This window comes from Podarcis cretensis (genome assembly GCF_951804945.1).
Source record: "Podarcis cretensis genome assembly, chromosome: 9".
Classification (NCBI taxonomy): domain Eukaryota; kingdom Metazoa; phylum Chordata; class Lepidosauria; order Squamata; family Lacertidae; genus Podarcis; species Podarcis cretensis.
Genome location: NC_137178.1, coordinates 61,967,200 through 61,992,653, shown reverse-complemented (window position 1 = coordinate 61,992,653; position 25,454 = coordinate 61,967,200). Strand labels below are relative to the sequence as shown.

Here is a 25,454-nt window from a genome sequence, read left to right as displayed (position 1 = left end):
TGTTATGTTTTGCTGTCTTGCATTGCTTTATTTAGATGCCATCTAACAACAGTATCAGAAAACAAATAGAAACTCTCCAGGTAAGTTAATATGTTGTATTAGCAAAGTAAGAAATAGCTTTGTCTGACTTATTGGGGGGGGGGGTTTGATTGTTGCATTGTATGTCCTCTTTGGTTGTATGCAAACTGCAATCACAGTGTGAAGAAACAGCTGCAGAAATAGTAGCTAATCTTTGAAAGGAAAATCAGGAGTAATTTAGTTTCAGTGGATAGAAGAAACAGCTGCACACGTGGTATAGTTTAATGCTAATTACATTCCTGTTGCACTTGTTAAAAATGCTTCATGTATGTGAGTGCACAAAGAAATAAGTTTTCTCCGGGGGGGGGGGGAGGAGAAGCTATGGCTTTCATACCACATTCTCCCTTTCTCCTCTCCTTGTCAATATGAGAACATGTAGACCGTGCTAGGGGCATTGTAAGAATGAGGAGGTATGTGCATGATTTTTCATATCTGCATCCTCTGTTCCAGATATGGCACCCTGTGGCTCTCCAGATGCTCTTGGATTACACCTGCCGTTATATTTGACCACTGGCCATGCTGGCTAGTACTGATGGGAGTTGAGGTCCATCAACCTTTGGAGATCCACAGGTTCCCAATCTCTGCTCTATTCATCCCTGTGCTTTGGATTGAACTGAGCATTTTATGATGCCGAGGTCCCCGATTCAGTGTGTAGCTTGTAAGTATAATGAAAAACCACCACCATTCATTATACGTAGTTGACTTGGATCAATTGCAGTGGAGTGAAGCAAAGCATGTTTACGTTAATCAAGAATGAAAACTACGTAACTTTATTTGTGGATCTGCTCTGAGCTTATTGAAAATGTTTGAAAGACACCAGTGGGAGAATGGTATTGAGGATTGAACCAATATTGGCTTCCTTTTAATCTCTATTTCTTGGAATGCTGTTGTTTGCAGTGACTGAGTTTAGTTTCTAAAGGAAGAGTGGTTGCCCTTTGTCAAGGGCCACATTCCCTCAGGGATAATCTATCTGCTGCATGCCAGCAGTAGGTGGGGCCAGAGTCACCTGATGCCCCCATATCATCACTGCCTTCTCTCTCTCTCTCCTCTCTCTCCTCTCTCTCTCTCTCACACACACACACACCCCTCATTTATTCTTCATTCATTTTCTTCCTGCCACACATCAGTTTATCCATTCACATACACAAGCACACACCCCATTCATCCATCATCTGTTCTGTCTCTTACGTACACCCCATCCATTCTGATTCTCTTCCATTGTACATGTACGTGCACATAAAAAACAAGACACATATATCTCACAGTAATCCATTCATTCTCTCTCACACCTTTCACCCATTATCACAGGCATGAACACATACTCCATTCATCAATAATGTATTTGTTATCTCATTTCAAGTTTTAATGTTAAAGAGTGAACTAATGTGGAAACTAAGTGGGTACAACTTAGGACTAGATATTGTACAATTCTTCCCTGTAGTACATAGTGGAGCAGAACCTGCTGGGATTAAGTGAATCATGGAGTCAGTTGCTTTACACGTGCCTTGTTGGCTGGTGTCTCCCAAAGAGAAATAATGCTAAGTAGGCAGATTTCTTAATCTGCTCAGGAGTTAAATACATTGCTAGAGAGCAGCAGAAGCTTGGAGCTTGCTTGTTGTTGCCCACATCAGGTGCTGAGGCTTCTGATAGCTCCCACTCTCCACCTGAAGCCTTGCAGACAACATTAGAAAGCTAGCAGCTTGCTAAGCTATTGAGCATTCAGATCCCCCCTTTGCCCCCTAAACCGATAAGGTCTTTTCTGCTCTGCAGTGAATGACTGTCCATGAATTTTTATGAAGTAAGAAAAATTAATACTCTTCTTCTTGAACATGTTAAGTGATGTACCTGATGGATTGCTATTCTGAATGATTCTTCTAGAAGAGGGATAATAGCTTATGTTTTTGAGAGAAGCCTAACCAGAATGAAAATGTGTTAGCACTGGCTTCATTTTGTTCCAGGAGCTTGTCCCTCCTAAGGAAAAACATGAAAAAGAGAGAACTGTCAACTATTCTGTGTTGGCAGAACACTGTGGGACCTTAGCTGTTTTCATTTAATTTTGCAAACAAAGAGCTATTTCTTCACACACACCCCAAATATTTGCTAAAATATTTACCTACATTTTCACTATTTACTCTGGTGATAAATCCCTTATTTTGGTGTGTGTCTTTGTCAGAGAGAGGTTCATCAGACTGAAGTGTGCTGAAAATGGAGAAAAATAACCTCTAATTAATTTGCCCCACAATCCACCCCCAATGCATTAGTATGTATGTAGCTATAATTGTCCAATGCATAATATATAAACTATAATTGTCCAATTTTCCCCAATGCATTAGTATGTATGTAACTATAATTGTGGGACGCAGGTGGCGCTGTGGGTTAAAGCCTCAGCGCCTAGGGCTTGCCGATCGAAAGGTCGGCGGTTCGAATCCCTGCGGCGGGGTGCGCTCCCGTTGCTCGGTCCCAGCGCCTGCCAACCTAGCAGTTCGAAAGCACCCCCGGGTGCAAGTAGATAAATAGGGACCGCTTACTGGCGGGAAGGTAAACGGCGTTTCCGTGTGCGGCTCTGGCTCGCCAGAGCAGCGATGTCACGCTGGCCACGTGACCCGGAAGTGTCTCCGGACAGCGCTGGCCCCCGGCCTCTTGAGTGAGATGGGCGCACAACCCCAGAGTCTGTCAAGACTGGCCCGTACGGGCAGGGGTACCTTTACCTTTACCTTTAACTATAATTGTAACTATAATTGTCCAAACTAGGGTAGCTATACTTAAAATTTCAGTGCAGCTGAAGTTGGAGTTAATTCCTCTGGTTGATTTCAGTGATACCTAAGTTCAGCTAACATAGTTTGGGTCCATCTAATGGTTCCTAACTCTGGTATGTGCAGGTGGGTGATCAGAGCAAGCAAATAACGACAAGAAATGGTGAACAAGGAATGTGTGATTTAAACATACCAGGGCTTTGCACAACAAAGTCAGCATTGAGAACTAGTGAGGTTGTCTCAGTGTGAATGTGATACGTATGTAGAATAATTCTAACCAAAGGACTTCCACTAAAGATATGGCTGCTAAATTACAACTGTTATGTGAAACCGGGTCCCCTACAGCTCTCCATATCAGGCTTCCTGGACCAAGAGCCTCCCACCTTCTAAAATGTCCTTTGTGTGTCAGAACTCTATAGTATCATTTCCAATAAGAAGTAGCTTATTGGTGAGCGAGTGAAAGGGAGCCCTGTGGAGTTAAGAGTACAGGGAGCAAGGGAGGTAAGAATTGTAAGACACTCCTTCACTGGCTCAGAGCAACTAAAAAGCTGTTTCCTGTGATTGTTTCCTTAGATGTAAGTCCCATGCAGTTTTGGGACTTAATCTCAAGTGCGCTTGCACCCTAAGGCTACAATTCTATGCACGCATACTTGGGAGTAATTTTCACAGAACCTATTAACCAGGACCGGACTGAAAGCAGTTGTGTTGTGGAAGGAACAGACAGCTTTTATTCTTGGCAAAAGAGAGGGGAAGAGAAATGCTCCTGCTTCCAATGCATGTGGCACTTCCACTCTGGCTACAACATGGCCCCCATGCACCTGAAAGTAGAAGAGACCAAGACAGTCTTACTGGAGGGAAATGGGGAGTGGGTGTTTCAGCCAGCTCAGAATACCACTCCTGCCTTCCTAGAACCTGCACTCAGATTCTACTAGTACAGTTCTCATGGGATGGGGTGGAGAAAGTGTTCTGGCTCTTGCTCTTGCTCGCTGAGTGTTGTAGAAGGGCAGGCCTGTGATTATCCTTCCGCTTTGCATCAGTGCTTATGTCACATCGTCATTTCCTAGAAGCCCTGTGTGGCAGCCGGTGCATCATACATATGCTGTTTATGATAAGGGCTCTTGGTCACAAATGTATTACAGCATAGATTTCCAATAATGAAATGTAATCTATTTAAATTAGTGTTTTAATAGTGTTTTTAAAATATCCATTCAAAATGAAGTCCTATACATAACATAATATTTTTCTTTTTTAAATTATTTTTAACAGAACAAAGATCCCAAAATGTCTCGAGTTGCACTGGAATCGCTGTATAGATTATTATGGGTTTATGTTATTAGAATAAAATGTGAAAGCAACACTGTGACACAAAGGTAAGCGGTTTGGTTCAGTATATTTGAAACCTTTGTAACTTTTTTCCTTCAAATTGAAAAGTACCGTGACTATTTTATGATAATACTCTTGCTGGGTTTTCTCAATGCGGCTCTCTCAATTGTTTCCTCTGCAGCCGCCTCATGAGCATTGTATCGGCACTTTTCCCAAAAGGCTCTCGCAGTGTGGTCCCTCGAGACACACCTCTGAACATATTTGTAAAAATTATTCAATTCATTGCTCAGGTGAGCCCTTCTGCAGTTTGTTTCAATGCACAGGAACACTCCTATTTTCAAATTTGCCACCTTTCCATATTGCCTACCAAGGAACCTGCTGCAGGTTCAGAGAACTTACAAACATGTTATAGGATGCACATTTGCTTTATGTTGGTCTGTTATGCATTAGTGAGCTGAAAAGGAAGCCTAGAACACACTCAGTGCTCCCCTTTGATTTCATGTAGCAGGGATAGTCAGTGGTGATAGGCAAGCTGTCTTTGAGTGAAACCTGTCTGCCGCCGCTGATATCTTCATTGAGGAACCCATAATAAGCCGCTGAGAAACCCCATGGTTCCAGAGTAAAATTTGAAAACCACTGCTCTAGCTGTTGCTTTTTGACAAGAACAAGAGCAAAATCCTTCCTTTGCATAACTCTTATTTGCCAAAAGAATTGGCAGGCTTGCAAGATATACGCGTGCTCTCTCTCTCTCTCTCTCTCTCTCTCTCACTCTCTCTCTCTCTCACACACACACACACACACCACTATTTTGAATACATCAATGGAAACTCTTTCCTGTAGTAGAGCATTTAAAAACAATCTACATTTGAAAAACTCTGCTTTCAAATAATTTGCATTAAAATAAAAACAATACTGGTACACTGCATTATAGAGAATTCACTTAAGAATAGTAACTAGTTTTGAGCCAGTTATCCTAAAACACAAAGCTCTAATATTCACTTTATTGGCTTTGATTATGTGCTACAGTTTACGAAAAGTCTTACGAAGACATGATTTTCTTCTTAGGAACGCTTGGATTTCGCAATGAAAGAAATCATTTTTGATCTTCTCAGCGTTGGGAAATCACCTAAAACCTTCACTATTAATCCAGAGGTAAAACAAAATTGGAGCTAAAAATAATTGTTGTGTTTTTAAGTTTGTTTGTAAGGCAGTCAATTTCATATGCCGTTCTGAAGCAGGTTCACAGCAGTGCGTTTCCTTAGAAATTCCAGAACTTTGCCAATGTTTTCAGACAATTCAGATCTAGAATCTGTCTACAGTCTTTATATTCTTGAGCATATATGCTCCTAATCCATGTAGGCAGGACTAGTTTGACTGCATCCTTGTCTGCCAGATGCTGGGTTGTTACATGCATGCAATGTGTCCTTTTGGGATTGACTTGCACAGGACCTGATTTGAGGCTAACCAATAGGTTAGCCAACCTGGTGTCCTGGAGACTACAACCTCCATTATCCCAAACCATTGGCTATGCTGGCTGAGGCTCATGGGAGTTGTAGTCTTATCGGCATCTGGAGGGCATCACATAGGCCACTCCTGGTTTACTCAATAGAACCCTTGAGTTTTTATATCTTCTTTAGAATACATTATTTTGCAAAGGTTAGCAAACTTTTAATGGTCATTTAGTAAGATGTTTTGTGGAGATGTTTGGCCTGTTGAGCACTTCCTCTGCAGAAGGAGAGAAGAATATTCATATTGTAAAATGTAACTTAACATGAGTTGCAATAGCATGCCTAGGTTGCTAATAAATGTTCCCTTCTGCAGAGAATGAATATAGGGCTCAGAGTCTTCCTTGTGATAGCAGACAGTTTACAACAGAAGGACGGCGAACCACCTATGCCAACTACAGGTGTTGTACTTCCCTCAGGAAACACCCTCCGGGTCAAGAAGATTTTTCTCAATAAAACTCTGACAGATGAAGAAGCAAAAGTTATAGGTTAGTCGGTGATGGTATTGAAGGGGAAGAATGGATTGTATAAGAATCATAATGGTACAAAAAAGCAGTGTTTTATTTCTTAACAAATCTAATAGTGCATTTTAAAATTAAATCAGCCTGTGGATCATATTTTTTATTACTGCAAGGGCCAGTAGAAGTGCATATCTCGCATGATACGTGTGATGGGATGATGAGCTGCTTGTGCGTAAAGCTTAGTCCCTCAGAGTTTGGCCTGGTTATCAAAGCTCTGTCTATAGCGGAGCCCCTTAAACATGACTCCCTCAATCGCTGGCAGAATCCGACAGTGGGCGTTTGCGGAAACGTTTCCAGCATAGAAGCTCCTTAACGGAAACGCGTCTTCGGGATTCTCGGCGCGACAGTTTCCGGCGAGGGGTGGGTGTCCCTATAGGAGGTCCTGAAACTTCCCCACTGTTTTCGCTGGAAGTCTCTCTGAGCCATCCCTCCGATTCACTTTCCCTTGGAGCTCCTTCTCTCCCCCTGCTGGTTCCCTCCTCTGCTGCCGAGTCTCTCCTAACCTCCGTGAGCCCTTCCACCGCCTGCCCTTCCGATGGCAGTTCCCTGACAATACGATAATATTTATTGTCATTGGCCCATACAGAACAACGAAATTGAAAAAAATCTACATCAGACATTCAGAAACCAATAAGCCTGCTATCCCAGCCTGGTTAACCCCCTAAAAACTCTGATACCCCATAATTAAATACAATATACTCCCATATTCAATCCATAAAGCGTCATTGAAGAGCAGTGGACAAGTATAATTAATAGATAATAAAAAGTGGAAATATGAACCATCCATTCCTTTCTCTTGCTCAGAGCTTTCCAGTTTAAGAGCTAGAAACTTAACATACGTATCCATACCCATTCATTCTCTGACTGTCAGTCCTTAACGTAGCCAAAGCCAGAACCCAAAACCAGATTAGGTTCTCAGTCAGGACAAAGAAGTGTGATTACCTCAGTGGGAAACCCAGGAACTTGTAAATATAGGGCAAGGGAGAGATGGGGGCAAACCTGATGATCATGTTTCTGCCAGAAACCCCTCCCATAATGTGACATAACCATGATGTATTTGTGATGTGTGCATGATGCTTCACTAAGTGTGTTATGGGTATAAAGGAAAACTTATAAAAGTTGGAGCGATCCTTTGTTCAAGGCTTCTTGCTGCTTCTTCCATGTGGTGGGTGGAAGTCCCGTTGCAAGAGTCTTTTGAATAAAGATCAGGCCTACAGGCTGCTGCTTTGCTCCTATATTCCTGGTGTCTTTGTCAATCCAAGTGAGCCCAAGGATTTTCCTATAAGTGTGTGTGCGTACACTGCATTTTTATGCACATGTAGTTCTTAAAAAGCACACTACAACTGCAAGAAAAATCTGAGATCCCTGAGAATAGAGAGTTTTATGGCTTCAAGTTGACCTTCAGGGCACAAAATTGTATCAGGAACATACCCCACCTAGTTGGAAGGACCTGTGTGGCATCCACAAGTTTTTGTTTGACTACCAAGATATCTCTGTTCTAAAAGATTAGCCTCTCCCAAGGCTAATTTATTTCTCGTTGGAATATTCTTTATCTTTTAAAAAAAATACCTTATTTGAACTAAGCCTCAGTGGAATTCACTATCAAACGGTGGCTTCATGATCAATGCAAAAATGGGTAGTATGACTCAAAAAAGGTGGAAGGTAAATTGAAGTACACGGTTGAGGATCAAGCACTGTTGAACTGTGTTCCCTCTTCAGGAATGTCAATATACTATCCTCAAGTAAGAAAAGCACTGGACAGTATCCTGAGACATCTAGACAAAGAAGTTGGAAGGCCAATGTGCATGACTAGTATTCAGATGTCTAACAAGGAACCAGAAGACATGATCACGTACGTAACATTAATCATGCTTATATCTGATTCATTGCAGTACTCCTTATATCTGAAAGAGAGTTGATGCATGATCCTGCATTGTTAAGCATTGTTAGGCTCCACAGTAGCCAACAGGGCCTAGCAGTTCCAGAACTGCGCCTATAGAAATCAAGTTACAATAAAGTGTGCATCAGTTTATCATAAAAAATGTTTAAAATCCACGATTGAATTCCTAATGCATGTATCTAATGCTAATGAGCTCTATGTAAGCTCTTCTTTGATGGTTTTAAACCTGCTTTATTTTCACAGGGGTGAGAGAAAACCGAAAATTGATTTATTTAGAACTTGTATTGCTGCTATCCCAAGGCTAATTCCAGATGGCATGAGCAGAACTGACCTTATTGAACTGCTTGCAAGGTAGAGACTGAACCTTTAATGAGAAAACCCATTTACAGTATCAAAGATGAATTTTAGAAACTGTGGTTTTGAATGATTAATATTTTTGCAATAGGGCAGAATAGATTGATTATTTAACCTTTTGGGTGGTCTTCAAAGCTAGTCCTACGCAGAGAACGCCCATTGAAGTGAATGGACCTGACTGTTATTGAAATTTACTCAATATTGATCCAGAGTAGATTCTAATGTATAGTTAGCAGGATAAAAACTTAAACACATTGCAGGATTCCCCAAAAATAGACCAGAGGCAATTGTATTTCAGAGAGCCAGTGTGGTGTAGTGGTTAAGAGCGGTAGTCACGTAATCTGGGGAACCGGGTTCGCGTCTCCGCTCCTCCACATGCAGCTGCTGGGTGACCTTGGGCTAGTCACACTTCTTTGAAGTCTCTCAGCCCCACTCACCTCACAGAGTGTTTGTTGTGGGGGAGGAAGGGAAAGGAGATTGTTAGCCGCTTTGAGACTCCTGAAGGGGAGTGAAAGGCGGGATATCAAATCCAAACTCTTCTTCTTCTTCTTCATCCCGTAGAGCTTTGCTGCTACTGAAGGCAAATGAGCATAATGGTCACAAATCCAATACATTCAGAATTGGCACTGTCCATAAGAAATCCAGTTACAGCAGATCTAACTTAAACTTATAATAACTTATAAGAAGTCTAAACCTCAACACTAAGCATACTATGTGCAGAACACCACACCAGAAGGAAAAGATATAGAAATAGAAAGTGAAACCCAGGCTCCTTCTGGCCTTACTTTTATAGTCAGCATGACCTTGACAGAAGAGATAAGAGAACCAGTTTAAGCTAGCTGTATTCAACTTCTCTGAAGGTATAACCCAAACATCATGAACCTTCTGCTTGTTTCTTTCACACAGAGAAGCTTCCAGACCTCTCTTGAATTAATTAGAATAGGAAAGATCAGATCACATCAGATCAATACTTTCTGCACTAAGAAATGCAAACTAACTTGGGTTCACTGATTTTAGTGGGTTTAGTCTGAGTAGGACTTAGTTGAATACAATCCTGTCCACTCAATGTCTGCAAGGTGGCTTACAGTCTTAATATAAGATTGTCACCGCTTCCCCTGCCTCCTGTCATGGTATGCAATAGTGACTTAGAGGGAGGCCAGGCAGAGCCCCACCACGCTCCCTACTGCTGTTGCCATCCATCTTTCCCATCCTGAACCATGTTTCCAAAATGTGTTAACTCTTCCCTTTAGTTCTAAACAGCAACTTTGGTTCCCCACAGGTTGACAATTCACATGGATGAGGAACTGCGTGCCCTGGCTTTCAATACGTTGCAAGCATTAATGCTGGATTTTCCAGATTGGAGGGAAGATGTTCTGTCAGGATTTGTATATTTTATTGTTCGTGAGGTCACTGATGTTCATCCAACACTTCTGGACAATGCAGTCAAGATGCTAGTGCAGCTAATCAATCAGTGGAAACAAGCAGTCCAAGTGCAAAATAAGAACCAAGAAGCTCAGGTACAACTGTACTGCACGAAGCTATTGTCAGTGTGTATGCCTTAATACAACCATAAATGCCTCACAGTTATCTGGGACTAAGTTGCATTATATTTCACCATTTATCAAAACACCAGTGTCACATGGACTTGTAAAAGGGTAAAAGAGTATTGGGAAATAATACATAATGAATTGGAAAAAAAATGTTTAAAAGTACTTTCCCAGAGTCCTTTCTGTTTAGGATAATTCAGACTGAAATTCCCAGGTGTCAGAAAAGGTTATTTATGTATGCCACTACTGCGGCCCATGTTTCGTTAGCCTAAAAATGGAAAACGAATGAGGTCCCAACCAAAGAAGAATGGCAACTTAAGTTGACAGAATGTACAGCTTGCAGACTTAACATATACAATAAGAGAACAAGAAGAACATTTAAAGTTTAAAGAAGATTGAAAAGTTTTTATTGAATATATGGGAAATAATTGTGCACAGCTGAAAACACTGGCAGCATTAAGATAAATTCAACTGTGTAAATAAGTTTTGATGGATGCAAGAATAGAATACTGAATGGTATAGTTTTTTGTAAAATATGCAGGGATTTATGATATGTAAAATGAACCATGGAAAGAGAAGGATGGAAGTGATAGATTTCTTAAGGATGTAAATGAGTACTTTAAATTGTAAAACACAAAATTCAATAAAAATTATATGGGGGGGAAAACCCCACCAGTGTTACAAAGTTATATTTTCTTCAGATAGAAAAATTACTAGAGACTAGTCAGAATGGAAGGGGATGCAGGTGGCGCTGTGGGTTAAAGCCTCAGCGCCTAGGACTTGCCGATCGAAAGGTCGGCGGTTCGAATCCCTGCGGCGGGGTGCGCTCCCGCTGCTCGGTCCCAGCGCCTGCCAACCTAGCAGTTCGAAAGCACCTCCGGGTGCAAGTAGATAAATAGGGACCGCTTACCAGCGGGAAGGTAAACGGCGTTTCCGTGTGCGGCTCTGGCTCGCCAGAGCAGCGATGTCACGCTGGCCACGTGACCCGGAAGTGTCTCCGGACAGCGCTGGCCCCTGGCCTCTTAAGTGAGATGGGCGCACAACCCCAGAGTCTGTCAAGACTGGCCCGTACGGGCAGGGGTACCTTTACCTTTACCTTTTTAGTCAGAATGGAAATACCGGTAAAGATAAGAAAAAGAATGGCGCAGGTTGTAGACACAGGAATAGCGAAGTAGAAGAAGAAACATGTTATGAAGTTTAGGATGAATTTGAGTTGTTTAGGAAACAGTTTAATATCTTGCTTATAGAAAGGCTTTAAAGCAGTCTTCCACAATATGGTGCATGCCAAATGTTACTTAACTTTACCATGCTGGCTGATGGGAGTTGTAGATCTGGAGGGCACCATGTTAGAAAAGTTTGCTGTAAGGGGTGCAGAGATTGCATTCTCCATCCTTTTCCTTTATTCCTTAACTGCTTTGGTACTGCTTGTTTCTTTGATCTTGCTGCTTCTGAGTAGGAAGATCATAACAATAGTGTACCGTATTTTTTGCTCTATAACACGCTCCCAACCATAACACGCACATAGTTTTTAGAGGAGGAAAACAAGAAAAAAAATATTCTAAACGAAACAGTGGATGTATGATTTTTGTGGTTCATGCTGTGGCCACAGACATGTGATCTGACGGTGAGTTTGGGGTAGCCCAATGCAAAGATCCTGAGGATCCATGTGGATTCATGCTTTGCAACCACGTTTTTGCACCACTGCGGCCCCAGGCAACAGTGGGTGCGTGATTTGTTTGGTGCAAGCTGTAGCCATGGACATGCTATGTGATCTGATGGTGAATTTGGGGTGACCCAGTGCAAAAATCATGAGGATCCATGTGGATCCGTGCTTTGTGACCACGTGAATGAAGGAACTGTCAGTAATGTATGGTATCTCCAATACAGTGATGAAGGAAGAGGGGGGAGCTCACACTTGTCCTAGGCAAAGCAGCCAACTCCTATAGGGCTAGGTGCCTTCACCCCCCATTAAATATTTGAGGGAGTCATCCCCCACCCCCCATTGTGGTATGTGAGTGGGGCTTACCTGGCTGTCCCCCCAATATTTTTTGAAGTTGGAAGAGGGAGGGAGGGAGGGAGGGAGGGAAGGAAGAGAGAGGGGGAACTCACATTTGTGCAGCTGCCTTGCCTCGAACCGGAGCAAAAAGAGGAGGAGGAGACTCAGGGACACGAGCCTTGTAAGCCGCTTTGTTTGAATTTACCGGTGAGGTGCTGGGGGAGGGACGGAAGGGGATGCCCTCTTTGTCCCTCCTTCCGGCTCATTGTAAAGAAAGCAGAGTAAGAGCCGCTTACATTTGTGTAAGGGAGAGCCATAGAGCAGGCAGACACTGAGAAAGAGAGGCTGTCTCCCTTTCCCCACCTTGGCTTTTACACGCTGCGCGCAGCTCTTGCCGGCTTCGGAGCGCCCACCTCGCCAAAAAGCCATAGAGCAGGCAGACAGGAGGAAGAGAGGCTGTCACCCGACACTCAGCTGTTGCTCAGCTGTTGCCGGCTTCTCAGCAAGCCAAGCGGAGGAAGAGAGGCTGCCGAACAGCCAGCAAGAGTGGCTCCTCCTGCCTGCATTCGCTCCATAACACGCACACACATTTCCCTTTACCTTTTAGGGGGGAAAAACTGAGTGTTATGGTGCGAAAAGTACGGTAATTAGCAGCAATATTTTGTCTGGCTTTCTGTAGTCCTAGTATACACAAAAAATAAAAATGGAAAGAGTGAGCATACGTGCTAATAATAATTAATACAGATAAACAAGTCCCATTGAGTTCAGTAACTCCTGTTTTTCCTTTTAGCGTGGTGTAGCCAATGGAACAGCTCCTACCCTTCCCTTGGAAAAGAGTCCTTATTCAAGTGTATTCCACGTGGTAGAAGGATTTGCATTGGTCATTCTCTGTAGCCCAAGATCTGCCACTAGACGATTAGCTGTCAGTTGTCTTAAAGAGATAAGGGCCTTGTTCACAGTCCTAGACATTTCTAAGGTAAGCTAATTGCCATATGTACTAAAATGTCTTATCTTAATATTCATTGATTTTGTTCACAGTCCTAGACATTTCTAAGGTAAGCTAATTGCCATATGTACTAAAATGTCTTATCTTAATATTAATTGATTTTGTCATGCAACATGTATTTGTAATTTTTAGGGTGATGAAGAGTTGGCAATAGATGTAATGGACAGACTGAGTTCATCTATTCTTGAAAGTTTCATACATCTCACTGGTGCTGATCAGGTATGGTTCTTTTTTTAAAAAAAACCTGTTACTCATGGCTAGTGTTGTTGTAAACATAAGATTATACTGTAGTTAATGCTGACAGAGGGGAAGTGGGGAGAATCCATGCTGGAGAGGGAGCAGGGAAGGGAAATCCTGTAGCCCACTTGCTAACTTATGGTTAAGAGAGAGGCAGCATAATGTTCTTTCTTAGCCACAAAGGCACACTTTAAAACAAATTCATGTGTACTAAACTGATTTATTTTTGTTTATATACACAGACTACGTTACTGTACTGTCCCAGTTCAATAGATTTACAAACTTTAGCTGACTGGAGCTCCTCTCCTATCAGCCATCAGTTTGATGTTGTCAGTCCATCACATATATGGATATTTGCACATGTAACTCAGGGTCAAGACCCTTGGATTATTAGCCTCTCCAGTTTTATGAAACAGGAATATCTTCCAAAGCACTGCCCTACAGCCGTGAGCTATGCCTGGATGTTTGCTTATACCAGACTCCAACTGTTGTCTCCACAGGTTGACATAAAGTAAGTGCCTTTCTTAATATAACTTTTTATTTCTCTTCTTCTTACAACAGCTATACCACTCTTCATCCAAAGATCACAGGGTGGTTTACAATATAAAAAGACAAAAATACATACCATAATAATAAACAAAAACAATACCCCCAGTTTCTTTCATGAACATGGAAATCTTGCATTGACATTAGCTCGCTAACGTAGGTTTGCCTTACGTCTGGGATCTCCCGGACATGTCATGTTTTGGTGGGATATGGCAACCCTAGCTAATATTAATTTATTTTGATAAAGCATTATAAAAACAGAGGACATTCTTGAAAGTATGTGGAAAGCTAGAACAAAATATACACACACTTTTTAAAAGGTTGATTCATTATTGGAGTTTATACAGAATTGGGAAAAACTATGGTAGAGGATTTCCCCACTGCAGTCCTGAGAACAGTGTGCAAAGATTTTCTTCGAAGGCTTATCTTATGCCAGACTTCGTAATATGTATGCAGGCAAACTATGCACATTCCTAGTTTTGTGGTATCTTTGTTGAATAATGAGATCATATTAACCAGAGACATTCAGTACATTACAAGAGCTCTTTAAAAAATAATAACAACAACAATCCATTTTCTTTCCTTTTCTCTTCTTTTTTTAAACAGCAGCCCTATCAATGCCAAGAAAGTAAATACTGCTATAAGCAGCGACTCCTATATTGGGCTCTGGAGAAATTACCTGATTCTTTGCTGCAGTGCAGCAACTTCTGCATCCTCTTCTGCATCTGCAGGTTCTGTTAGATGCTCCCCTCCTGAGACGCTGGCGTCTACTCCAGATAGTGGCTACAGCATTGATTCAAAAGTATGTTCACTCAGTGCTTCTAAGCAACTTGAAAATTTTTGAAGTATCAGAAATGCATAGGCAATGTAATCTGTGATTCCCTTATTTTCATATGATAACAAAATAAATGGCAAAGTGCAAGGTTAGTTTATTGATCCCACTCTGAAGCCATCCTCAATCATAAATGGCACTCTTTTTTCCCAATATTTTGTTGTATTTTGTGTTGATTTTAATTGTAAGCTGCCCTGTTCAGAACATAAGCAGCAGAAGGGCAGGATATAAATTTTCCTATAAATAAATAAAATAAATATAAAAGCTAGAAGAGTTGATGAAAATAATAAGCAGCAGTCTTTTGGAGTCAAATGAAAGGATGTCTGCATTAGATATAAAGTCATTGTTGACTCATTAATGTAGAAAATTGTGAAGGCTAATGGTCTAGTTGGGTTGAAAAATGATTAGAGAAATTTGAGGCCTGTCAAAAGCTGTTAGCAAAAATATTTGAAGCTGACAACTTCTTCTGGACCTCTTTGTAGTCTGCTTGTTGGAAGGTTTCGTAACACACCGTTGTGAGAAGCATGGAAATAGCATACATTGGAAATACTAGAGATATCATAAAACCATAATTACTTGTGAAAGTATTCCAAAGATGATACCCAACACTGAAGAAAAAGTAGGTTAACAGCAGCTGGCAAGCCCTGTATTAGCAGTATCCATTTAGATGGGAATTGTGAGATTCTCTTAACCTTTTTCCATCATTGATTGCCTTGTCTTGAACATCAGCTCTTGTTTATTATAATGATATAAACATAATTACAAACTGAATTATATGATAAGTAGGTACTGATATCCTCTTTCTGTTTCTAGATAATTGGCGCTCCATCCCCTTCATCCTTGTTTAAGCACATTGTTCCAATGATGCGCTCTGAAAGCATGGAAATTACAGAGTCCCTTGTGCTGGGCCTTGGCAGGACCAGCCCAGGTGCTTTTAGGTAATGGTTTTACATTCTTTTCATTTTGGTGTATATTTAGTAGGCCGTTGATAAAGCTCCTAATACTACCTAAAGTAGCACCACACAATATATCACATCACCACACTGTTTTCATTGGTTGTTTCCCAAGGATCTAAAGGCCGAGAAAGGGGAAGGAGGAGGCAGGGCAGAAAAGGAGAGAACTCACGTCTGTGGTAAATGACATGGGCAGGTTAAAGCAAGGCCTTGGTGGCGGGGAAAGAAGGGTCTCTGTGTATCACAGTTTCTCCACTAAGCAGAGGAAAGTGGTAGTTTAAAAGAGTGGCAGGGTTGAAGAAACACTGAGAGGAAAAAAGTGGTTTTAAACAACAGCAGAATTTTTGAGCAAAGCAGAAATAGCGATACACTACAGTGAAAATTGTGGTTTTAAACAATAGCAGAAGCTTGAATAAAGCTGCGTTGGAGAGGCACTGAGGGTTTTATATTAAAAAACAGTTTTAACAAGGAAAAATACACATCAGAGCATTTACCAACTCTCGTTGTACTCAAAACTTGTTTAAAACCTGTTTTTCCTCTCAGTCTCTTTCCACCTCTACTTTACTCAAACTTCTACCTGTTACATTTCTTAGCTGCCTCATGGGAGAGAGATAACAGATGCAGAGTCCTCAAATAGTCAATAATAACTTCACATGATGTATTATGCATTGTCTTTAACATGAATCCTTCAATTGAGTGTAATAATGTAGAACAGGTATTTTATTAACACACAAACACTTATATATGTACATCAACTGAATTGAACCTTCTCTGAATGAAAAAGCTGACTGACCGGCTTGATATTAAGATATTTTAAGATGAATAGAAACATACATCATCACTGAATGTATGTGCAAAGCAGGGCTGTGGAATAGACAATATAAATAGCTTAAAGAATAGGCTTGGGAAAGTGAAAAGTAAGTACTAGCATGAGATGGGAAGGAGTTAATATGGAAGTGGGTGGGGTTGGTGAACAATTCAAGCAGAGTTGCCCCCTGCTTGCATTTAAAAATAGTACTATAAAATGGGAGACACTGCCAGCACTTTGTAATGGCTAAAGATTGTATTGGTTAGCATGCAATTTGTCTCCCATATATCCTATTGATTCATGACTCTTCTTGTACAAAGAGTAAGACAGTGTAGGATTTCTGAGTTTTAAGATGATGATTGGTTGATTATTTTGGAGAGCCACTATTTGCATGCTTAGATTGACTTCTGTAAGGTTCTCAAAGTCTGTGAAGTAGATAGTAGATGATAATACCATCAGCATAAGAGGATTCCAGTACTGTTGAGTGTTAAGTCTGTATGTGCATGTTTTTAGAAACTCCTCACCATTGGGAAAAGCAACGGAATGCCTGGATTTAGAAACCTGCTATATTTTGTCAAACATAGTTGAATATCTAAACTACATTCAATTCCCCCCTTCCTTGTGTTAGTCATGCAATTCTCATACAGGCTGTACATCTCACTACTTATCACCACTAGAATTCTAGATCACTGGGCTATTCTCTTCACTGTCTGCTAGTAGGCAGGCTCTTTCCTAGAACAAAAGACTGGGGGCCTACAATAGGCAACATCTTCCATTTCCTGCAGCGATCCAGTCTTTCTTCTGCCTCCTCTGAGAACAGGGTCAGGTTTCTGGGTCTGCTTTGGCTAGCAAGGCAGATAAGTACCGTATTTTTCGCTCTATAAGACGCACCAGACCACAAGACACACATAGTTTTTGGAGGAGGAAAACAAGAAAAAAAAGATTCTGAATCTCAGAAGCCAGAACAGCAAGAGGGATCGCTGCGCAGTGAAAGCAGCAATCCCTCTTGCTGTTCTGGCTTCTGGGATAGCTGTGCAGCCTGCATTCGCTCCATAAGACGCACACACATTTCCCCTTACTTTTTAGGAGGGAAAAGGTGATTCTTATAGAGCAAAAAATATGGTATTTAATTTTTTAAAAAATACCTTAATGAAAATTCACAATAGATATATATATAGATAGATATGTTCCTAAGGTTACCATAAGCAAATTTAAATACATGTATCAAAGCATAAACTGATATCTGAATGTGCTTGGTTGTAATATTTGGAGACATAATTACTGATTTTACAGTATTCTCATGATGATTTGTAATTTTCTTCCAGGGAATTAATAGAAGAGTTGCATCCTATAATTAAAGAAGCACTTGAAAGAAGGCCAGAGGTAATCATAAAATCATAGAATTGTAGAATTGGAAGGGGCCCCAAGGGTCATTTCGTCCAGCTCCCTGCACTGCAGGAATCTCAGCTAAAGCATCCATGACAGATGGCCATCCATCCTCTGATTAAAAATCTCTAAGGAAGGAGAGTCCACAACCTCTGGGGGAGGACTGTTCCACTGTGTGGTGTTCCAGTGTGGTGTAGTGGTTAAGAGCGGCAGACTCGTAATCTGGGGAACCGGGTTCGTGTCTCCGCTCCTCCGCATGCAGCTGCTGGGTGACCGTGGGTCTCTGAAGTCTCTCAGCCCCACTCACCTCACAGAGTGTTTGTTGTGGGGGAGGAAGGGAAAGGAGATGGTTAGCCGCTTTGAGACTCCTTCGGGTAGTGATAAAGCGGGATATTAAATCCGAACTCTTCTTCTTCTTCTTCTGTGGAACAGCTCTTACTGTCAGAAAGTTTTTTCGTATGTTTACTCAGAATCTCTTCTCTTTTAACTTGAAGCCATTGGTTAAAGTCTTACCCTCCAGAGCAGGAGAAAACAAGCTTGCCTGTGAGATTTTACATGGAGTTATGCATCCATACACAAAGCAGATGTTTGAGTGTGGCTTGAGTTTTCTTCATTTGCACAGCAGGGACAAATTGTATGCTTAGGGAAAACTCAAATATCCTGTTCACTTGAGTAACAGACATTGCTGTTCTTATTTTTACTACCTGTCACAATTGAGACTGTTGTGATGACTGTAGTAATACATAATTTGGGTGCATTTCTGCTATATGACATTTAAATTATCGTAATCTTGTTCCATAGCTGTGCTTAGGCTCTAGCATAGATCAAATAGACTGATTAAGTTGAGCTTCTATAGTCAACTATGCTGGAGGTTACTGTGACAAGTTTCTCTTTTATTTTATTACTGCTAGGCTGTACAAGTGACTTTTGAGCTCTGAGAGTTCTGCATCAGGAACTTTGATTGAAAATCTCTCTTTAACACTTTCCAAGAGAGGAGCTGTGCACAGTATCTATTTCCCATGTGCCATTTGTTGGATGAGCTTAAGATAAATCCTTGGACATGTTTGAGTTTTGTTAGATTTGAAATTATTGTGCCACCCTCTTTGTCAATAGTGAATAGGCAGTAAGAGCCTATCCTGATAAAGTTTCATGCTAAATGTTAAAAAGTATTATCTGAACATATCTTGGAAACCTAGTAGCAAATATAAGCAGACATATCTAGTCGTTCTGGTAGTATAAAAAACACGTTGTGAAATAGCGCATCGCTTTGAAATTCTAATGCCAGGAAATAACAATATCAAGGAAAGATTGCAATTGTCAACACAGTGCTTCATTTAGTTTGTCCAGCTAGGAAATAAATGCCCCAAATGGCATATTATCTAAAACAGATGTTTTGAAGCCTTCTGTCATACTCAGTTGTAATTTAACTGTGCTGCTCTATTTATCTTTCCTGACAGAACATGAAACGGCGCAGGCGTCGAGATATTTTACGTGTACAGCTTGTACGGATATTTGAACTGTTGGCAGATGCTGGTGTCATTAGTCACAGGTAAGAACAAAGTTTCTGAATAAGATTCTGCCAAATGCGACTAGGTTTAGCTGCAGTACTTACATGCTGCAAAGGGAAGCCCAAACCTACCTGGGGCATCTGGGTGCAAGGAAAAGAGGATACCTTCCTCTCTTTCCGTGTGTGTGGAGAGAGAGAGAGAGAGAGAGAGAGAGAGAGAGGGAGAGGGAGGGAGAGAGACAGCGAGCTCAGAGGATAGCTATAGGTGTGGGATGTACAAGTGTAAAAGTTAAATACAGTGGTACCTCAGGTTACATACGCTTCAGGTTACAGACTCCGCTAACCCAAAAATAGTGCTTCAGGTTAAGAACTTTGCTTCAGGATGAGAACAGAAATTGTTCTCCGGCAGCGCAGCGGCAACAGGAGGCCCCATTAGCTAAAGTGGTGCTTCAGGTTAAGAACAGTTTCAGGTTAAGTACGGACCTCCGGAAGGAATTAAGTACTTAACCTGAGGTACCACTGTATACCTTCAGTGTACGAAGCAATCTATATACATCCCATGTCTATTAGTATCGCATGCAGGTAAGACGAAATCAAGTGAGAGCTGAGCTCCCCCAAGTGGTTGAAGGCAGAAATCACTGTTAAAGTTAAAGAAGCTTTTCTGTGTTTCATTGCCCTTTAAGATCAATTTTTATTTCTGCCTTCACCTGGGTGGTTGTATAGTGACTGTGTTATTATTGATCTATCATCTCCTGTGTGTGCCTCAACCCTTCTCATTTCCTCGACATTTTTTCTAGCTCTTTTATTTTTGAAGCCTATACATTCCCCCTGATCTGGTCGGCTCACTACTCTGGCCAGATGCTCACCCCATTTTCCCCCAGGCCAAGCTATTCAGAAACAGGGCAGAGTGGGAAGTCCACCTTTGGTTATTACCTTCACCAAAAGGAGATGAGCTTTCTATATGTCTGTACTAAGGCATGCAGAACAGCTCAACGTACTGTGGTCATAGTTGCTTTGCATAGTACTAAGGAATATGCTTGGCAAAATGGTTTTAGTTGCAGAATGGTTTTAGTTGCAGAGGTGCTATATACCATCAGTGCAGCAACTATAGGATTCAAGTGCTTGGTAGCTCAAAGATTTCCTACTAAGTGCTCTCTGTCTCTCCGAAAACATTTTCTGAAACTTTGGGAATGTTAATTCCAGAAGACTGTGTTTTATATGTATATCTTGTGATTTTCATGTTTTCTTTATAGTGCAAGTGGTGGCCTTGATAATGAAACACATTCCCTCAACAACACTTTATTGGAGTATGTGGATCTAACAAGGCAACTCCTAGAAGCAGAAAATGAAAAGGACTCTGACACGCTGAAAGATATCCGATGCCATTTTAGTGCCTTAGTGGCAAATATCATTCAGAATGTTCCAGGTATGCAGAAAAGGTTTCATATTGATTCCATTTTAGTACATCAAGCTCAAATAAAGGTCATGGTCATAAGTAATTTTGTTTTTATTTCTACATTTGAGGAGCGTGCTAATGATCAAATTTATCATAAAAATCTTGCTCTTCCAAGTTTACTATATTTTAAAATTATCCATTCCAGTTCAGCTTTCCATTGGTTGCATTCACATGTAGTGGTAAGTTAAGAACCTTGCTTTAATAAACCATGGTTTGCGCTGATGCATGAAGCCCAGTCACTTTTCTTATTGCCTCACACAAAGTAGGGACGATTCATCACTCTGGCAGAGTTCTGAGGTTCTGAGGACCAGGCTCTGATCTAGCTCAGCTATCTGTCACAAATGCCTTACAGCTGTGTTGGACGATGGGAGTTAGCATTCAAGACCAAGGCTTGCTGCCGATTACTGTTAGATGCAAACAAGGCCCTAGAAAAGGCCTAGCTACAATTGCTGCCACAGTTTGCATTCAATGAAAGTGTAAAGGCAGTAGACACTCATTTTTCAAGTCAACTCAAAGACATTTTGTTCCTTGTCTTCATCTATATATTTAACTTCTCCATTCTCTCCTGATGTTACACATTGTAAAGATATGTTGGTTTATCTATTTCTTGGGTAAGGAATGTTACATTTCTGCATAGAACAGTCTAAGGCACAGCTTTGATTTGATGACAGTAAAGAATAGAAGGCAACCCTGGTTAAGAGAGTTCACCTTTACGTTTGTTCATTTCTTAAAAGACAAGCTAAGTTTTTGTTGTCTATCGTTGGTATATTTGGTTTATGTAAAAGGATTTTTGCTTTGTTCATCTGTGTTGCTTTTGTAGTTCACCAGAGAAGAAGTGTCTTTCCACAGCAGAGCCTCCGACACAGCCTCTTTATGTTGTTCAGTCACTGGGCAGGACCTTTCAGCATCATGTTTACTCCTCTGGACAGATACAGTGATAGAAACATGCAAATAAACAGACATCAGTACTGTGCATTAAAGGTAACACTCTTAAGAACATATTTTACCAACATATATTTACTAATAGTGATATTTCATCAGCTGCCATATCGTTAGCTTTGATTTCAAGATTGTGATAACCTTCACTCGCACCTAAAACATTAATGTTCCCACATGTTTGTAGTTGCTGCAACTTGTCCTCAGGCAGCAATTACACTAAATGACAAGGATCCATCGTTGTTCTAGAGAATCAGCTTTATGTGTAAATAGTTTAATGTTCTCAACTTACACAGAAAAAGAATGTTTCACTTTTATTAGTCCTTGGAATAAAATCCGGAAGGTTGTCTACTCAGAATAGACTCGTTGAAATTACTGGACTCAAGTTAGTAATTTCAGTAGGTCTACTCTGAGTAGGACTAACATTAGCTACATCTAGGGTTGCCATATTTCAAGAGGTAAAAATCTGGGCACAGAAAGTCTATGAGCTTTTTTAGGACAATCGCCCAATAGCCCCACTGCCAAGCCCAACCTGACCATGCCAGAGCCAGAGCCCAGGCCAACAGAGCCAGAGCTGCCTGCACACAATTTTTATTTTTATTTTATCCCAAATCCAGGACATTTGCTTAAAAAATGTAAAATTCCCCCTGGATGGGCATGTAGGACCCTCAAAAGAGGACATGTCCAGGAATTCCCAGACACATGGCAACCCTACTACAACCCTAGTTTGTTTGTTTTTTAAAGTAAAACAATAACAACCTTTTATCCCATTTCTTTAAAGGCTATGTCTGCTGTACTTTGTTGTGGCCCCGTTGCAGATAATGTAGGTCTCTCATCAGACGGCTATTTGTATAAATGGCTGGATAATATTCTGGATTCGCAGGATAAGAAGGTAATGTATAAGCACCAGTGACCTTAAAAAGAGTGGTTTGTAGTCAGATAATCTGGCTGAGATTTCATGAACCTGCAAAATGTATAGTACCTTCTCTTGCCACACTAAAATTAGTCCGGCAAATTTAAAGATGAGTTGAGGTCTCTTACCATCTCAGATCTGCTAAGAGGTTTTAAAAAACAATGCAGGGGGGTGTCAGCTGTAATATATTGATGTAAAAGTTAACATCTTTACAATATCAATTCATCTAACCTCTGATTTGACATTGGAAAAGGCAAAATGCTTTTGTAAATTAATTCCAGAAACCTTTATTATCAGTCTACTTCTTTTTAAAAGCTTTACTGCTGGAAATGGGTAGATAAAATTTCTGTAGTTCTTGTTCAGTTAATAACTTAAAACTGTTGGTTACAACTCTTGAGTTTTTTATTGTATTGTTTTTAGGTTCATCAGCTTGGCTGTGAGGCAGTTATGTTGCTGTTGGAACTCAACCCCGACCAGAGTAACCTCATGTACTGGGCTGTAGATCGCTGTTATACAGGCTCTAAGCGGGTAGCAGCTGGATGCTTTAAAGCCATAGCCAGTGTATTCCAAAACAGGTATTAGATAAAGTTACTGGGGGGGGGGGCGTGGAATCAGTTAAGATGGATGTTACTATTTTTTAAATGTTATCTGCTTGTTCATTTTAAGCATCTCAAAGTGGTTTGTGTTTCATTTTCTTTACAGGGATTACCAATGTGACACAGTTACTCTTCTCAATCTTATATTATTTAAAGCGGCTGACTCTTCTAGGGCTATCTACGAAGTTGCTATGCAGCTCCTACAGGTTTGTATGAAAGGCTTTTAGAAAATTAAGATCTATAAGTGTTTGATTATTTATAATATTGTTGCATAATGTTAACATGCTAACAAATATCAGTATTCTGACCCCAACCTAATACAAGTTGATGATGTCCGATTGGTTTTCTATGAATGAACAATGACTTACATGTTTATTGTTTAAAATAATATTCTTCGTACTTGAATTACTATCCCAAGACAATTTTTTGTACATCTTATTTTTCTAGATTTTAGAGCCGAAGATGTTTCGCTATGCTCATAAACTTGAGGTTCAAAGAACAGATGGGATACTGAGCCAGCCTTCGCCTTTGCCACATTTGTACTCTGTGTCCTATTATCAACTTTCTGAAGAATTAGCAAGGACATACCCAGAATTAACACTTGCAATATTTTCAGGTATATTAGAACATTTGCTGATGCTAGGATGTTTGCTTTTAGGAAACGTTAAACTTATCTGAATACATTTTACTGTGCTTTCAAGCTCTCTTTGACTTTCTTTATTGTTAACAGTAGTCTTATTGATTTCTGATAGCATAGCACAGTCCTAATTGTGCATTATTTTAGTGTAGCAAGTCATTGGCCTGCTTTGAAGTGAAACACATGCCTCAACAAGCAAGATAAGATTTGAGGATTCTCCCTTTGGTCTATAATTGGTATTTGGCTTTGAGCAAAGGCAGGAAATGAAGATTCGAAGGAGTGAGTTAGCACCAACAATTTCCCTTATTTCAGTGTTTCCTCCTTACAGGAGTATCAAATCCTGACACTTAAGAAGGAAGGGCTTTTAATGGTAACACAAATTATTCCTTTTGCCCATGTGCACAGTCCCTTTGATCATCCTGTTTCATTCAATTTGGGAAACTTATTACTAGCTTATTACTTATAGACTTCTGGTTTAATTGTGGGTCACACAAAGGAGCTGTGTGTATGGTCAAATGCTTCTTTATATCTCTCAGCCTGTTAAGTCAATGTTTGATTGTCTAAAGCACAACCCCTTGTACTTTTCCACTAGTTTTGCACAGCTGCCTTTTCTCTCTAGAGGCAGAAATTCATACAAATGAGAGGGAACGCATCTTTTTCCATATGACCATGACTGTTGATCTAAGCCTCCTACCAATATGAGTAAAGCACATAATTCTCCTTACTGCTTCTGTTCAGTCTAGTAGTTCACATTTTTCAACACGGGTTTCTGCAGAAAACGAACAAAAATGCATCTTTTCTCATAACGCAGAGATTTGTTTATCTTTTAATTATTAAATATAGAGGTAAGCCAGAGAATTCAAATGGCACACCCCTCTGGAAGACAGGTGATGCTACACTATCTGCTACCGTGGATGAATAATATTGAATTGGTGGATCTGAAACCTTTGCCCACAATTCGGCGACAAGATGAAGATGAAGAGGATTCCTTGAAAGATAGAGAGCTGATGGTGAACAGCAGGCGCTGGCTAAGAGGCGAAGGTTGGGGATCACCACAGGCTTCTGCTTTGGTTTTAAACAACCTCATGTATATGACAGCAAAGGTAAGCTAAAGTGTTGGGTCTTAAGTGGATTTTCCATTTTGAGGTGATACTGTTACTAGTAGGAATGCTAGTACTGGGTACTGAACTTCACTGTGTAACTCAAATCACTGATGTTTCACACTTTCAATTGCAAAATTGTTCTAAAAGTTACAGAGGAGTTGCAATAGGCTAAAACTTACTTTGAGAAAGTTCATTAGTATATCATAGTGCTGCTAATTTGCATGGTGAGGTATCTCCCTGTGGTTCAAGCTTAGGGGCCCATCCTTCCCCCACCTAAACCACCATATATGATTTCTTCCTTCATCCAAGACAGGTTGACTGCTCAGGAGCACATCTAGCTTGTCTGGGCTAAGCTTCAATTTGTTTGCCTTCATCTAGATTCAGAACATGGATTTAGATAGAAAGGGTGGGGAGATAATCACAGATATGCTTTTGCATGCACAACCCATTCTTGTGCTACCCTTTTGCTGCTGTCTTCTGCCAAAATATGCCAGAACATTTTCAGTTGAACCATCATTTCCAGTTTCATTCACATTGGAAAAACTGGTAACCAGCTTTGGA

General features: G+C 40.6%; 1 protein-coding gene across 8 annotated transcripts in view; it reads left to right on the top strand.

The window, feature by feature from the left end:
• The window catches only part of FRYL (FRY like transcription coactivator), a 147,082-nt gene that overhangs the window by 75,273 nt on the left and 46,355 nt on the right, over positions 1-25,454 (top strand). For 5 of the 8 annotated variants that reach the window (XM_079989545.1, XM_079989544.1, XM_079989538.1 and 2 more), the window contains 22 exons: positions 36-80; positions 4,098-4,201; positions 4,336-4,444; positions 5,220-5,306; positions 5,976-6,147; positions 7,900-8,032; positions 8,324-8,431; positions 9,714-9,951; positions 12,768-12,953; positions 13,116-13,202; positions 13,463-13,731; positions 14,373-14,568; positions 15,412-15,536; positions 17,685-17,742; positions 19,203-19,294; positions 20,506-20,678; positions 21,529-21,689; positions 22,426-22,536; positions 22,978-23,132; positions 23,260-23,359; positions 23,601-23,769; positions 24,634-24,893. In XM_079989545.1, coding sequence (XP_079845671.1) covers positions 36-80; positions 4,098-4,201; positions 4,336-4,444; positions 5,220-5,306; positions 5,976-6,147; positions 7,900-8,032; positions 8,324-8,431; positions 9,714-9,951; positions 12,768-12,953; positions 13,116-13,202; positions 13,463-13,731; positions 14,373-14,568; positions 15,412-15,536; positions 17,685-17,742; positions 19,203-19,294; positions 20,506-20,678; positions 21,529-21,689; positions 22,426-22,536; positions 22,978-23,132; positions 23,260-23,359; positions 23,601-23,769; positions 24,634-24,893 — 3,138 coding nt within the window. The remainder of the gene's footprint in view (positions 1-35; positions 81-4,097; positions 4,202-4,335; positions 4,445-5,219; positions 5,307-5,975; positions 6,148-7,899; positions 8,033-8,323; positions 8,432-9,713; positions 9,952-12,767; positions 12,954-13,115; positions 13,203-13,462; positions 13,732-14,372; positions 14,569-15,411; positions 15,537-17,684; positions 17,743-19,202; positions 19,295-20,505; positions 20,679-21,528; positions 21,690-22,425; positions 22,537-22,977; positions 23,133-23,259; positions 23,360-23,600; positions 23,770-24,633; positions 24,894-25,454) is intronic. The other 3 variants (XM_079989541.1, XM_079989543.1, XM_079989539.1) reach the window with 2 other exon arrangements.